Source organism: Linepithema humile, chromosome 4 (genome assembly GCF_040581485.1).
Source record: "Linepithema humile isolate Giens D197 chromosome 4, Lhum_UNIL_v1.0, whole genome shotgun sequence".
NCBI lineage: Eukaryota > Metazoa > Arthropoda > Insecta > Hymenoptera > Formicidae > Linepithema > Linepithema humile.
In genome coordinates, this window is record NC_090131.1 from 20,278,275 (window position 1) to 20,292,459 (window position 14,185).

The 14,185-nt window shown below is 42.3% G+C and overlaps 1 protein-coding gene across 5 annotated transcripts in view; it reads left to right on the plus strand.

Moving 5' to 3' along the window:
* Window positions 1-14,185, plus strand: part of grh (grainy head) — a 118,923-nt gene that overhangs the window by 79,555 nt on the left and 25,183 nt on the right. For all 5 annotated transcript variants that reach the window (XM_012368139.2, XM_067354509.1, XM_067354510.1 and 2 more), the window contains one exon: window positions 5,595-6,041. In XM_012368139.2, the coding sequence (XP_012223562.1) occupies window positions 5,595-6,041 (447 nt within the window). The remainder of the gene's footprint in view (window positions 1-5,594; window positions 6,042-14,185) is intronic.

Below are 14,185 nucleotides of genomic sequence, written 5' to 3' on the forward strand. Positions count from 1 at the left end.
TGGACGCCGGTTGAGTAAACGACAAGGACGTGTGATCGGGCGAAGACGATATTATATTTCGATGCTTATCAAATTAAATGCAGCGGGAGTCTAAGATTTTTGCGGAAGATCTGACTCACTTGAGGAATTTTTCGTACTTAAATCACGATGCGTATTATAATTCAAGCGACTGTGAAATTCCAACTCACGGTACATTTACAATGTAAAAAATTTCTCTTTGTAAAGATAAAAATATAAGATTGAAATATAATAAATAGTCGTCGCATCGGCTGCAGCAGAAAAATTCACCTGACATTCCGGATTCTTTTATGCGCCAATTGAGCGCGGTCGCGGTCTTAAAGGCGCACGTCGACAAAATATGATGCTGACGACTGGAGTTTGTGTCATTCGGGCGGACGTGCGGTCGAGACGCGGAGGCGGCTTTATTGAAATGCGCACGAGGGAAGCACGCAGGGTGGGTTCTCGGGTCGCGTGGACAACACTCCTACGGAATATTAAGCGCGCGTTGTCTTTCCTCTTTTCCTCCGTCGCTCTGCCTCGGTCCGCCTTTAGCGTCCTTTATCTTCGGCCGAGCTTCGTGCGTTCCACCTACCTGCAAGATTTGCGTATTGAGGTAGGTGCATGACTGCGCGCGAGTCATGTCGACCCGAGCGCACGCCGTAATGCATTCTGTCTGACGATCGCAGGACGCACGTCCGAGGTACGCGCATAAAAGGAGAATCCGTATATTCGCATGTTTATGGGCGAACTGTCTGAGCAAACACGATCGCCGCCATTGAAGATGGATGATCCTAATAATCGGCACGGATCCATCGGCAGATTCATTCAATTGGAAATTCAGACGAATGTAGCGAGTAACGGATTAATGATTTTTTTTTATAGAAAGTATACATGTTTGTTGGCTGCAGAAGTTACACAAGCCACGCGCGGTATCGTATACGTAATGATCAGAATAAAATTAATACATATTTATGCAAAAATATGTTAATATTGATCGTAGCATTTGACAATTCAATCTTTTATTTAAAGCAACAGAATTATTGAATTTTCGTGAATATTTTTGTGAATAGAGTAATTTTATTTTTATGAACCCCATTTTGAAGTTGAAAAGTGTATAATCCATTAATAAATGGCTTTTTTTCTTACTTATTATAATAATATTTGTTTTACCAAACACATTTCGAAAAAATATATTAACATTAAATAAGAATACGACAATCTAAAAGAGAGTAGCAAGATCTGATATTCCGTTAAGAGAAATGTCAAGCTGTGATTTGAGATTCCAACAAGGCTAGGCTAGCTTGTAATACTATTATCTGCATAATAATACGTACTTGACGTCTAAAGCATTAAAGTCTTTGAGTGTATTAGTGTTAGTCGTGTATTAGTGACCTCGAAGTGTCAAGAACTATGACAGATAGATATTAGATAGTGAGAGATATAAGTGAATATATATCTCTACGATTGAAAGAGATCAGCTGGTAGTCCTTTCTGCGATAGATTGTCCATTATAATAACCGACAGGGAAGAATCAATTTAATTTTCTTGAAGATAATCCTCATGCTTCTCATTTATACGCTTCATTGCTGTGATAAAGTTTTACTATCATAATGCAAACGAACCATTATAGAAGAGATTCTTCCAATCATTCCCATTTATTCGCGAAACATAAATAATTAACTATCTGAATTTCTAGAATATCTTAGAGCCTTAAAGATATTTTAAGAATTTTAAGGAATTAAAAATTCTGATTGACTGTAATTTTAATTAATAGAAAAAAAGTGATACGGAATTTTCTTATTATTATGTCGTAAAATATTACGTATAGTATAATTTGAATTCCATGTAAACTGCAGTTTAGCATGGAAGATTCTTCAAAAAATCAAAATCTCTGTAAAATATTATGTCCAGTGCATCTACATAGTTTGATAAGCTTTAAAGTATAATACTGTTCTCCTTGTTTACTTGGCCGGTCGTCTTTTTTGTAATCAATAAAATTTTGTTTTTCTATTAATTTCAGATCAAATTTATCATTCAGTTGTTTCATCTCTAGATAGTTTAATATTCGATAAATTATAACAAATTATAATCTTTCTTGGGAGCTGCGGTATGATTGCGCGAGTCCATTACGTTGAAAATAAGACAACGCCGATAAAACTCATCGATTACTCTCGAAATTATCGATGTCGTCGAAATTACGCGATATTTAAGATACGATAGCACGATATCCATCAGGATGCAAACCTTAATTTTCAAGATATATTGCCGCCTAAACACGGACATGTTCTCCGCTACACGAGCCGCGCCCGATACACCGGCAATTATTCATCTCGGAAGGTTTTAATGAAATCGGCTGTGTGATTTAGCGTTATAGAAAAGTGATATGCGCGCGCGCGCGCGCGTCTCGAGCACGAACGGCGCAGCGATACGAGAAGCAAAACGGCGGATGGGAGGAAGGAGGACGTGACGTACGGGGACGAAATCAAAGCACACGCGAAAACCGGATGCGCAGGTGAAGTCCCCGTAATAGGGGTACTGGCAATTTACATATGTATCCACCAGCCTAGCGTATACACGGAATAGTATTCTTAGAACGTATTCTCGTCTACGAGAGTGAGAGAGAGAGAGAGAGGGAGAGAGAAAGAGCGAGCCGAACGAAGCGTCTGCGTTCTAGCTCTCTCTTTCTCTTTCTTTTCGTTTCCTCGTCTCCTTCTTTTCCGCCGTATGATCCTCCGCTCGTTCCCTTTTAATCTTTTTCTCGTGTTACCTGCCTAAGAGGTACACCGGTCACGTATACGAGCGGCGCACGCAATGCGACGCGATACGTGCTCGCATTATGCCAAAATTCGATCACACAAGTTTGTCCCGACTCTCAATTCGGCGGGGCCGCTTTTAATGTCGCGTCATCGCGCGGCCTCCGTTTTTCTCGAGAACGAGAAGCACGGTGGTCATCGGCGGAAGCTTCTTCTTACGCATCCCCAGGGCATCCGCGAGACGAAATTACAGGGTCTCCAAGCATTATTATGCTGCGGATTCGCTTGAAATACCTTAATAAGGGATCAATGTTGTGTGGAGCATTTTGCTCGATTATTTGTCCCAATGCATTACAATCATGTCGGCTTTATCAATCATGTCGCGTATTATAAGTTATTATTATTAAAGCTTCATTTAACAGGCATTTTGGGATAAAATTCTTGAAGCGAAAGATATGATAAAAGATATGACAAGATTTATATTGAATTTCAAAAATAAATAAGCGCAGATAAGTGCACACGTGACATTACTGCACGGTATAAAATCATGATAAATGAAGAGTTGAAACTTTCTCTCTATAACTCATTTTATATATGTATATAAAACTTTGAATCCGGATTTCAACACACGAAAATAATGGTCTTTATATTTGTTCGTGATAATTGACGCAGGGTACAATTTTTCCGCGTTTACGGCATCAAAAATTAAACTCGTCGAAATTACAACGATTTCAATCTCCGCAGTCTCCGCAGGAGACTGAAATTTATTGGTGCCTGTGGCTCGAAGATTTGTGATTGTAATTAATTCTCCGCGTATAAGCTTGTAAATATAAGAGTTTACCACAAACATCGAGCTATAAAATTCGATCGAGACGGTGAGAGATATTCTCGAAGAATAGATTTCACACCGCACGTGATCGACGAATACTATTAATGCCGTAGAGAGAGAATCGAGTGAAACGTATTTACGCGGGATGATGGCAGACAAGATGAAAATTGTACGGACAAGAAGAATAGCATCGCGCTCGCGGCGCGGCGGATTTCATCGTCGTGAATTCTGTGTTTGCATTTCGCTCGGAATGAAATTTTTGCTCGAATGATCGCGCATAAATTCATTGTCTAGACGAGCAAGTATTATGCTAGATGCAGAATCAACCAACACACTCGCACGCTCAAGATTTCCCCGCACAAAAACTTGCGTATATATATGTATATATATATATATATATATGTCCGCCGTGCAATGATCGGATCTTCAGCCCGTTCGTTCGTGCCTGTACAAACAGCCGCCGAGGAAAATATTTGCACAGGATAACTCGGGTCCTCATTATCGGGGTGGCTAGCCTCTCTTCTGTCTCTTTTCCCTCTCTCAGGGGCGACGGTTGTCCAGGTGCACGAGGAGGAACGTAGAAGGAGTAGGAGACGTAGGTAATGCGAGGAAGAGAGAGGCGACGGAAGAAAAGGGTAGAAGAAGGGTAAAAGGAGGGAGATTGATTCGACATGCATAAATTAGAGAGGATGAGCCTTTATTCCTTAGCGCGACTCACGGATCGGGATCGGGATTGGAATTAGGATGCGCGAGAGAGGAGTATAAATTGATGACTGCAGGCAACAGGCAGGGGTTTATAATAATTAATCTTCGTGCATGTATACGTATTTACGAACGTAACCCTTCCTCCGCGTCCTCCTCGTCATCTGCTCCGACCCGGTAGCAGTGCGCGAGATTTCTCTCGATCTGCGATTAAGTTTATCCCTGTCGCGCGCAGAGACAGGTGATGCGCGTACCGTAAAGCAAAAAAAATCTCAGCGTCAAAATGCAGATTTTGAAATAAAAACTGCGCCATGAATAGAAATGGATAAAAATTCACGCGCCTACAGGTAGATATGACTTCGAAAATCAACATACGAACAATCGTTCGAAACTCGACGTAACACGTGCAATTAGCTTAAACATACTTTGTAACGGCGGAACATTCTCCCGCACTTCAATGAATCTCATGGTTGTCACGGGTCGTCTCTACCGCAGCCGGAAGGTAAGTATTACTTCGACGGAAAGTAACGACTGGTGACAAATATCCAGGTGGCTGTAGGCACGAAGTCGAAAGCGCGTATGCATATTCTTCCGCGCGCTGGCGCAGCGCGATTAGGTATCGCGATGTGTACACAGCGGCGGCGATAAATTACCGGCACAACCATGCGTCGCGCAAAACGCACTTCCACCGCTGGTGGTCATTGCTAAATTGAGGAATCATCAGCGCGGCTTATGCATCGCGATTATCACTAATTGATAAATTCGATGGGTCCGTTGTAATTTATTACATTCTACCGAGCCTGGTTATTTCTAACTGTTATCCCCGTGGCACATTCATTACTGTGACCTTCGGGCAAATCTTTTTTTTTTTTTTTTTTCTAAGAAGTACGCCATCATGTCGCACGCTTATGGTCATCGTCAGCAGCGGGAATCGGTCGCTCGACGACGAGTATTGTCGATCGCAAGCGACACGCTTCCTTTTCTTGATAGATCTATAAAACGCTGCTGCTAGGCACAATTCGTACTGCAATATCTTTACTGGAGAGATAATTAGTTATTGCATTCTCTCTGCAGAAACGAGATAATTATATTTTATGCCGCATTTAAACGCGGTAGTATCGATAAATTTATAAGCAATAATACTTTCTCATATACTTTCTTGCATACTTTCTCAGATAAGATAAAATAATGTATTCACATTACCTTATTATTGCAATCGAATATTCATTATTCACGATTTGCGTGAAAACTGTCTAAAGTCGGTTATTTGTGATTTCAACAATTAAACGATTTGTTTCGTTTGATTACAGGCGACGCAGTCGCTGCGAAGAGGATACGAACGGCACCGTCGTCAGCGACGACGGACAGCAGCAGCCGCAGCAGCAACAGCAACAACCAGGTTACGTATCCGGGCAGCGTGAACCGGAAGAAGAGGAGGAGCTGGGCGCGGAGGAGGCAGCGGCACAGTCCCTGCAGAGCGGTGCCGAGAGCGCCGATCCGGAAGTACATAAGAGGGTTGCCGCGGTGCAGGTGCAGGTGCAGGGTATGGAGGGTGATTGGCGGGCCTACTGCGAGCATCCGCTCTCGGTAGCGACCGCAGCCATGCTCAATCTCCAACAGCAGCACCAAGTGTCGGCGGTGGTTAGCCACGGCGACGATCCCGCTGCGTCCTACGTCTATGAATATTACCCGACAAAGTTGCCCGACAAAACGACGGCGGATGTTAAGCTACCGCCTACGCATGAACTTTGGTCCACGTGAGTATTGATTTATACCTCAGTTTTACATTCTACTTTAGAATTAATCATTACTTACGCACTATATATCTTAAAACTACTGGCCTTGCCGCTGACCACACCATGAATCATATCAATGAGCATAGGCTCTGTCTCTTATTTTGATAAAAATAGCCCTGTAATCGAATAATTCCGACCTGTTCTATAATATATGATATATTATACGGTAACTGTGAATATTTCTGGTAAACTAATTTTGTGTATTAGTTGCAAGAAATAAAAGTATAATCTAGAGTTTTATACTTATCGAGATTAAATTATCAATACTTTCTTTATTAATTTGTGACGCACAAAAATAAGTATCTTTTAAATTCTCAAATGTTTTATAATATAATAAAATATGATTTCTAAATGTCATTAATATCAGATAAAAATGAACCGAAGACAACGGCCGTTATTATGCACGCTTTACGCAACACATTCTCACGTCGGAGCTTCGCGGAGATACCTCGCTATTTCAGATTCTCATCCGCGCATGTAAGCTTCGTAATCATACGCGAGGCAAGGGAAAGAATCGCGATTTTCCATGGCTCGATCCACAGAATATAATCATGCTCGCGCGAATGCAGGAAGACTTTGCACACCTTTCTCGCGCATTTAAATAATTCAGGAATATTCACGTTCTTGAGATTCTCCGTTAAGATTGATTGGAACTTTTACGAAACTTGGGAGAAAAGAGTGATTTACTAAAAATTTGGAATAGCAAAAATTATTTTTTTTTTAATTATCAGAGCCTTAAAACGGTTTTGTGAAGCATTTCTAATTTTTTAAATGTTATAATTACTCCCACGTACAAATTTTATATTTTATAATTCTTCGATTATTATTGCCTCAATTATTATTTTTATATATTAAAATAATTTATGTGAAACAGACACTTGAGATTAGATTATCGCAGGCTTGAAAATAGAAATACGTGATCTTAGTAGCAACCCTGTAAAAGCATCTTTCGCACCGTTCATCCACGTAGCGTATGTAATTTTATGCACTCACGCGCGGCTCTTCCTCACTCTATGCATTTAATTTAGAAGCGCACTGGTGTGGCTGCGGCAGTGCAGCACGCGGTTCATCCATAAGCGTGCGTGTGCGTGACGGCTAGGCACCGGGTGCAACGGGAGGACTCGATTAGCGTAGATCCGCAGATAGTCTCGTGTCCCGATGTTGCAGCGAACACTTTCAGCGCGGCTCGTCGTGCGGGCGCACGCATTATTAGCTATTCATGTTTCACCGTATCTCGATTAATAGTCTCGACTACGTAATTGAGTGCTTCGCGTTGAGCATAATTCGTTACCGCGGCCGATTACGCGGGAAAATCGCGTGTAAAATCAGTCGGCATGAAGAGATGTTTGACGCGTTAATTAGACGATTCGTATTTTATCGAGTGGAGATATTTTTCTTAAATAATTTTAAGTCATCTTTTATCTTAATTGCGAAATAAATGTAGAGAAAAGAGATACGCAAAATAATATTGACGATGTGTTGTCCTTCTTCGAAATACAGTACACAATTATATGAAAACACATCTTTGCTAATTAGAAAAAATTAAGGACACAAAGTTAGATATTTTTCTAACACCGCTAAATTATAACATTATTGACGCCGCAAGAAAGAGGCACAAAATGAAACACTTACCACGCACTGTTCATTTACGAAGACTATACTTACGTTTCGAGGGAACGGCAATCACAATTCTTCGGGAGAGTTTATCGATATTTCATAAATCTTTCGCACTTAAATGAGTGCACAGCGTGCCGTCGATAAATGGGGCCTTTCTTTCTCTTTCTCTCTCGCGCGGAACCATGAGCGTTCCCGATTCTACATCGCCTCTCTTCAGCGTTATTCCGAAGCAATTTAGTGGAGTTTAGTTGGGTAGATATATTGCTCTCCAGTCGAGCCTATTTATATCTCGCGTACGAGTCTTCCGGTCCATTTGCTCGGTTTGCAAACTGCACCATCGCGGCCGACGTTCTGCGTGCCGCACGAGAATGAGAAAGAGCGACTCTCCCTCGTTCCCGATTCGTGATGGGGGTCTACACTTCTTGTATTTGGGGCCTAGCCGGGCTACGGAGGACGCGGCAGAGGGCCCTTACCCCTGCGCCGTGGAATCCGGGAGACGAAGGCAACGGGTAAAGGACTCGCCTTCTCTCTCTCTCTCTCTTTCTCTCTCTCACCCTTCGGGGATCCACGGACGCGCGCGCGGGCCCCACTTTTGATTTATATCGGCCGCTTAGCATATTTTGTAATTTACTGTTGAGAATCCTCAACGTACGAATCGTGTCAGATCCGGGGGCAGCCCGAAGTGGCGGCAGCGAAACGCGGCGGCAGCGGCAAAATGCGGCTGCCGCCGCGCAGCATCAGGAACATCACCAACAGCAGTTTCTGTTACCGAGCTCGCCGTGGGGAGATGCCGCCCTAATCTTCCCTCGCATCTCCTCCTTTCTCCCTGCTGCCTCACTCTCCCCCCGCTGCCCTCTCAGCATCCCTCTTTCTCTTCGTTTCGCTCGCGTCGTATCATCCTATCCGCGTCTTCTTTCTACTCCCTTTCTCTCCCCGCTGGGAGATGATAGTATCTCGACAATTTGTACGGCGGTAGATCGTTAAAACTTCTCTCTCGACCGTCGCATCGCTACGGGGAAAGAGAACGAGAAGCCGGCGAGAAGCTACCAAGGGCGCGACTTTAATCCAATTTCATTGTGTCGCACTCGCTGAAGGGATCAAGCGCTTCTCCGACCGCGAAAATAGGAAAAAAAATAGTAAACATGATCACGGTTCGGAGAAAATGTACACTCGAGCGCGTGGAACGAATTCGCGCGCAAACTGGTTTGCGAGTTTTCGCAGCCGCGATCGTAGCGATAGGCGATCATTTTCCAGCGTTGCTGGAACATCAAAGATGCGCCACAGTTTTCTCACGACTTTTCCAACAAGGCACTTAAGAATTTTATTGTCACATAGTGAAAGCTTAAGCGAACCATGAAGATCTCGTTTTACCGCTTTTCTTAAGGCGCATTTTAAATTAGATAGGCTTATTAACGGCGACTACCGGTAACAATGTTTTGTAATGAGTCTTGTAATAATAGCGCAAAAACAAGTAAGACGGGTCTCTAAAACGTCAAAATGCTAAGCTAGCTAAGAATTCACTCATGACTAATTAATTAGCGTTTAGCGGTATAAGGCGATTTCAGGAACGAGCTAATTTTAGAAACTTTATGAACTACGTTGTAAAGCCGACTTTGATTTACTGCCAACTAAAAATAAATTTCTCTGCTCTGTAATGTTGATTCTAGAGCATATTTATTTTTTTGGAGGAGGATTGCTTTGGACGTACTAAATAATAACGTTATTATGTTCAACATAAGGCTCAGAAAAATATGCGGAACTCGCCGCAGTCATGCCGAGAAACGGCCATGTCGTAATTCGCATAATAGACCTGCTGTGAAGCCAAGCACCAAGAATATTCTGTTCAATTAACCATATTGTTGTAAGTGCATAAGGATACCATTAAGTGTCCGCGAGTTTTTAAGACCATTCAATCTATAAGAGCAGGGCCGCATTTAACATGAAGAAACAAACGAACCAATTACTTTGCAAGGATACTTTCATTTCTTCAGTAATCATCTTCAATCATCTTTCCCTGACACATTATTAACATACGATCTGTCAAATTGATGCCCGCAGAGATTACAGCAAATAAACATGAAACAATTTAAAGAATCAAATTGGAAATGCTTTATTTGATTAAAAGGTAGAAAAAAACCGATATTCACAAGCGCAAAACTGATTTCTTTAACGAAATATGTATTCTTTTATGGACGCAATTTTTGAGAGAGGCTCAACCCTTAGGCTTTAAACGACGAAGCATAGAACCGAGTCTGCGAAGAAGGCGGATAACCCGCCAGGACTCGCACGGAGTCCGTCGGTCGCTTAAGGTTCGCCACGGGGTTGTGGAGTGATGGCGCAAAGCCATCGAGAATCGGCGTACGGTTTCACAGCAAGTCGCCGCCGTAAAAGACGACATGCCGGCACTCCGCGAGATCGCCGCCTTAATCTTAACGCCCCGCGGGCATAAGCGACAACCGCGATATCCACCTTCCAAACGTGGAGAACGGCCGCGGAGTGAAGCCGCGGGATAAAACGGAATATAAGGGAATACCCGCCGCGCATAGCGCTCGTCCGGCAACACTGATTCAATTAACAGATGAAGACGCCTCTTGGAGGTAGATGATGATGGCAATCGAAATGTGAAAAAAATTTTTTAATGAAGAAACACGGATGCTGCCGAGGAAATCACAAACAGTTGCACTCTAACGTTTTTGTTCGAATTCAGTTCATTTAATCCTTCAACTGTAAAGAAAATTCCGAATATTAATATCACAATAATAAATCATTCACATGAAATATTCAAGTTTACAAAAATTAATATATAATAAATATGATTGATCAATATTCTTAATTTTTTTAAACTTGAGTATTTCATATAAATAGTTTATTATTGTAATATTAATATCTGAAATTTAAAACTGAGAAATGACAATTTACTTAGCTTTAAATAAATTAAAATTTTAATACTGTTTTCTATGATAATATCGCATATGCATTTGTATGATAAAAATACATAAATATATCAACGCTTTTGAATCAATTAGAGTTAAAGCATAAAAAATCAAATTCCAAACTTTCACGTCAATTTCCAATTTTATATAAGTCACTTTTATAATAATAATAATAATAAGTTTTAATAAATTTTAATAATAAATTTAGATGTCGACATCCGACAGTTCTTTCTATTTTTTAGAACATCATAGATACTTGTATTATATCCAGATTATATACTTATCCTATAATGTTGCATGAAAAAGAGGTATTTGTGTCATAACTATTTTGACGACTGAAAATCATAATGATCGCCGCTATCATCGAGAGGCACTATGATTATGGTAATAGTCGAGGAAGCGCAATATACGATATCATAAATCGCGCAAATTTTGCATATTTCGCCGATCGTTCCTATATTTATCGCATATAACGCCGCGATTTTCGCCGATGGCGCTTGTAATACGTAACATATAACAATCATCACCAATCGCGTGCGCAGTTACTAGGCAGGAAGTGACCCTTTCAAAATTATAGTAATTGTCACTTACAGCGGTCAGGTATATAGGAGAACCTTTTTCGTTCAATTGCAATCGATTGCTTCATTGCCAGTCATGCGATGTATCGCGAAAGGCGGCCGCGTTTCGCAAAGAATGCACACACGCGAATTACGCGCATCCAAAATGTTAATAATGAAGGCTCCGCGGTATGCGCTTGAACCTTTTTTATCGCGAACGCATTTTCCACATTAGTAATGGAAAAATATGATCGAAACATTTTTCGTGGAATTTTGCCAATGCTGCAATCAGAAATGCATCACGTACGTCGATACACGTCATATTACCGCCTGCGATGGCGTTTCTATTCATGTTTTTGCGATCTCGTTGAATAACTCAGGAAATGTCTTTTTGTCAGTTTTTCTTTCTCCCCGACACGCGATAGTGTATCATTACATCGGAGACCTCGTGGTGGCACGGATGCATAACATATCGAGAAATGGAATTCGAACCAGCTCCGCCGTTGCGTTGTAGATTCCATCTCGAAGATACGTGTTTCCATAGGTGGCGGTGATTACGACTCCGTGTGTTCGAAAGTGAAATTTTCTCCCTTCCTCCCCTCCCCTCTCCCCTACGTGAAGATAACAAATTTCTAATTAATTCATATTAAATTCAGACGGCCTTGAGACGCACATGAATAACGTCAATATGATAAATGCTTCTCCCGCGGCGAGCAACGCATGAATGTTTTAGCATCGGAGAGTATAAAAGCGGCCTCTTAATTGCCGAGATAAACACAGGTTGTGATTATTTAAAGGTGTCGAAGCAGAATCGTACACTGTACAAAACGGGGAATAAAATATCACGAGCAATACATGTAATGCCGCCTTCGTGAGGCGAAATAAATTTTCATTGAACCTGAGAGATATCGCAGAGAGAAGGCCGAGATATGCGAGAGTCGAGTTAATATCGTGTTAGCCACGCTTCTGTATCATATACGCCATATTACACATAATACGAGCCGGCGGTCGTAATAGTCGTGCCCGGGACCTTTCTTTACGACCGTCTTTTCGTACGCGCGAGCGCGGCGCGGCGCGGCGCGGAACGTAATGAAGTCTTGCTCAGAGGTCGGTCTTTAAGAGACTCAAGAATGAACTCGGCAATGAGCGCCGGCACGCTGCAACTTCTTATTACGTTTCCTGGTTATCGTCACGCCAAGATCTACTTAGGAACGAGGCGGCAGTGGCCTTTAACGCTCGCCAGGAGGGTGCATACTCAGGCCAACTGACTTGTCTCGGTATTAGACAGATCGCGGAAGATTTTCTTTGTTGTCTTTGTGGCTGTCTTACTGCCGTTTTAAAGCACAAAAATGTCAAGTGAGAAAGTCAAGTAAAAAAACCGGAATTTATTACAACTACAACAATTTGAAAGATATTTCGAAAATTTTATGACGGAGAAAAAAATAAAGCGTAACGTTGTCACAATATTCTAGAAGATCCTAACTAGTCATTGCCGTGTGAAACAGTGTAAATAATGCAAAGTCATGAAACTGCGAATTTCTAATTGCGACAATTAGAAGCCACTAATTAGCTACTCGTCGACAAAACCGCTCGAAGGCCAGCACATTCTCCGTCTCCTCCTTACGATGTCATCCTTCTCTTTTGTAAACATACGTATGTAGACATAATGAAATCTTCCGGCTTCGAGATCGTGGACCTTTACGGTGGTCAGCAATCAGCCGGACGACGAATAGCGACGAGCGAGAGCTGTCGCTACTTCTTATTACGCGTTTCATTTCTGCCGGTTATCGTTACGCGGCGATCTGCTCGAGAGTCGCCGCTACGACGAATCGTCAACCACTACGGCGGTGGCCTCTGACCTACCTGACGAGCCGGAGCATACGAGGGGCCCGTGTGTCACGTCGTAAAACGAAACGGACCGGCCAGAACCAGAACCAGAACTGCGGGACAGCGACGACGAGTGCCATGCCCCGTTTTCGCCGCCACGCTGCTTTATGCCCGACACGTAGCGTCGCGTGAGCGCGCTCTCGTTTATTTGAATTTACGATTATAGAGAAGTATAATGGCCCGTCGCGCACGGGCCATGATACGCGAACAACAACGCTCTTGTTTCGCGCTCGCCGCGTGGGACTTTTCATCTCTGCGCGTTCCCGCTAGCGTCGGATCGCGTCTTTCCACGATCGCGGAAATCACACATAAGCAAGTCGCGTGCTAAGGGTTTGAGATATGAGCTGCAACAAGAAAATATATGAAGACCATAGAGAATACCGGAATTATTGGACGTATCCGTGCAACCACAAATGTTAGAACAAAGTATTATCTATATCGAAAATTAAAAGAGAGAAATATAAGACAACCGTCTTAATTTAATTAATTTAATTATCAAATTATTCGACGTTGAAAATTAAGAACTTGTGAAAAATTGTCACCACCGCGAAATCGACTTTAAATTTCTTGTTGATTTAGTTCTTGTCGCTGTTACAGATGTATAGTTATTTATTTTATCAGTAGATTTTCTTTCTAATAACAATGACCTCGATAAGTGGAAAAGGGAAGCGACTAGTCTGCCAATTACGTCGCGATGTTACAATGTCGACAACATCGTGGCACTATGAAGTCTCGATTACAAGAACTGGATAGCTCGATCGAGACAGCCGACCCGCGGCAATATTATCTCGTTAACTCGAATTTACGATTAGAAAACGCCGTAACACGACGTCTGTTTTGTATCATCTTACGGGTTTCTGTTTACAATCGTCAACTCGACCGCGGGAACAACTCGGAGATTAGCGGAATCCTGAACGCGGACCTTGCGGGGTCACTTTAAATCCGACATTCCCTCTTTCCCTCTCTCTCTCTCTCTCTCCTCTGAAATCGTCGCAATAAGGAAGTCGGAAAGCGTTGAACGGACGCATTTTCACAGGGGTTGATTCACGGCGCGTGAGCGAACCAGGTCCGAAAACCGGATCGCGTAGTGTCTCATTAGCAAAACAGGAAG